Source organism: Agrilus planipennis, unplaced genomic scaffold, assembly GCF_000699045.2.
Source record: "Agrilus planipennis isolate EAB-ADULT unplaced genomic scaffold, Apla_2.0 scaffold4, whole genome shotgun sequence".
NCBI classification, from domain to species: Eukaryota; Metazoa; Arthropoda; class Insecta; order Coleoptera; family Buprestidae; genus Agrilus; species Agrilus planipennis.
This window is the reverse complement of record NW_020442463.1, coordinates 3,442,037-3,443,715: the sequence shown is the minus strand read 5'-3', so window position 1 is coordinate 3,443,715 and position 1,679 is coordinate 3,442,037. Positions and strand designations below refer to the sequence as shown.

Sequence of the window (1,679 nt, the reverse complement as noted above, 5' to 3'; positions counted from 1 at the left end):
TTAGGTAAATAATATTATTATATAACAAATTATTAACAGCCGACTGTTAATTTATTGATTTACATTATGGAAATGAAAAAGACTACAAATTTCTAAGAATCAAAGTGCACAAAATTGCAGGAATATTTTTGTTTTTTAGTAGATAGGGTAATCCCAAAATTTTATTTTCTATCCATGATAAATATCTTTAATGGTTTTAAAGATAATAAATAAGAGCTGTTTACCTGAGGAATAATATTTTCTCTAAATTCATCAATAAAAAGAGGTGGAGGAGGCAAGTCACATGTCAAATACAGAAATGGTGACTCAGTTACGACTTCTTGGTACTCCGGTGTGTTCATTAAATTTCGTTTTTGCTTATCATCTAAATCAGTTGAAGGAATTTTGCGTGTGTATACTCTCATTTGGCCTAGAAAAGACTTATAAATAATAGAGCTGTCTTTCTTCTTTGTACCATTTAGAGCTTTGTGAAGTGCATTTAAAAACCACGAAAGAAAATCAATTGGATCACCTAAAAATAGGATGAAAATCAAAACTAGAAATAAAAAAAGACAATACACATGACTATACCTTGCTGCGTAAATTGAAATTTCTTTCTACTCCAAAGTACAACTGCTTGAAGCATTTCATGAGGTGATACATGAGCCTTAAAATTTCGAGGATTCCATAATTTTCGCATCAATTCACCAAATCGTTGGACTAAGGCAAATGAAGAATCCCCAGGTGGTCTCTTAACTTTACTATAATTCTCTTCTCTTAAAAAGTAATCTCTCAGAGGTGCAACATGTGATAATGCCTAAAAGTTATGTTGACAATTTCTACTTTTACATTTTATACTTTGATAACTTGCCTGCAAAACAACATTACAATAGTCATTAGCTTTGATATTATTAAGACCAACTATGCCAGGCATATACAAAGATCCATCAATAGCTCTTGACATTTTTGTATTTGTATCTAAATGAAATATTTGTTCTTGAGTAAAAGTAGGATTTAAAACATATTTGATATCTTCCAGGGAGGAGTCTAAAGGCAGAGCAAAATATTAACCTCCAAACAGAATTAACAATACTATTTCTCCAACCTATTATTTCATAATTGTCTGGTAAACAATAAAATTTTAGGGTATGCAAATTTAAATAAACGTGATGACTTTCTGCAACAGAATGTGTATAGGCATGTGTGTTTGTGCCTCTTCCTTGGAAGTATTTCCCACATACAAGGCATGCATAAACATTTATTCGTGATAATGATACTGAGCACAGTTTTTCAAAATCAAAATCTAAATACTGCCTATTAATGGTATCCAAATAAGGACAAAGGCGTACTTTTGTATCTAAAATTTAAACATATTTAGCACTAATAATGATAATACATACTGTTATATTTTTACTTGTTTCTACTGGTTCTAGCTTAATATTATTTTCTATAATGTTATCATTTTCCAGCTTTGCTTTTTTTAAAGAAGGGCTTCCATTACTTTCACGCATTTTTTATTAAAAACGCCTTATAAATCAACTTTGTATTTATTCTAAATCTAAACTAATAAAATGCTAATAAACCTCGGTAACCTCTAAATGAATTTGAGAAACCAACTTTAAACTATATATATTTCAATATGTTGGACAAAACCATCGAATCATCTATGGATAAAACATGGTTATGAACATCGACGTTAG

At 29.9% G+C, this 1,679-nt stretch overlaps 1 protein-coding gene across 1 annotated transcript; it reads right to left on the bottom strand.

Moving 5' to 3' along the window:
• Positions 1-146: 146 nt before the first annotated feature.
• Positions 147-1,679, bottom strand: LOC108745155 (U4/U6.U5 tri-snRNP-associated protein 2). Its single transcript, XM_018481257.2, has 5 exons — positions 1,394-1,679; positions 1,085-1,336; positions 851-1,026; positions 571-796; positions 147-511 (listed from the first exon to the last, which is right to left on the bottom strand). Exons 1-5 carry the CDS (start codon positions 1,488-1,490, stop codon positions 162-164), a joined length of 1,101 nt encoding a protein of 366 aa, XP_018336759.1. The 5' UTR covers positions 1,491-1,679; the 3' UTR covers positions 147-161.

Bases quoted from the DNA above. Each gene is read 5' to 3' on its own strand.
- LOC108745155 (XM_018481257.2), bottom strand. From the start codon at position 1,490: ATGCGTGAAAGTAATGGAAGCCCTTCTTTAAAAAAAGCAAAGCTGGAA. The intron at 1,027-1,084 runs GTTGGAGAAATA...CTCTGCCTTTAG, and splicing joins AGACAATTATGAAATAATAG to ACTCCTCCCTGGAAGATATC. The intron at 512-570 runs GTATAGTCATGT...TCCTATTTTTAG, and splicing joins ATTTCAATTTACGCAGCAAG to GTGATCCAATTGATTTTCTT.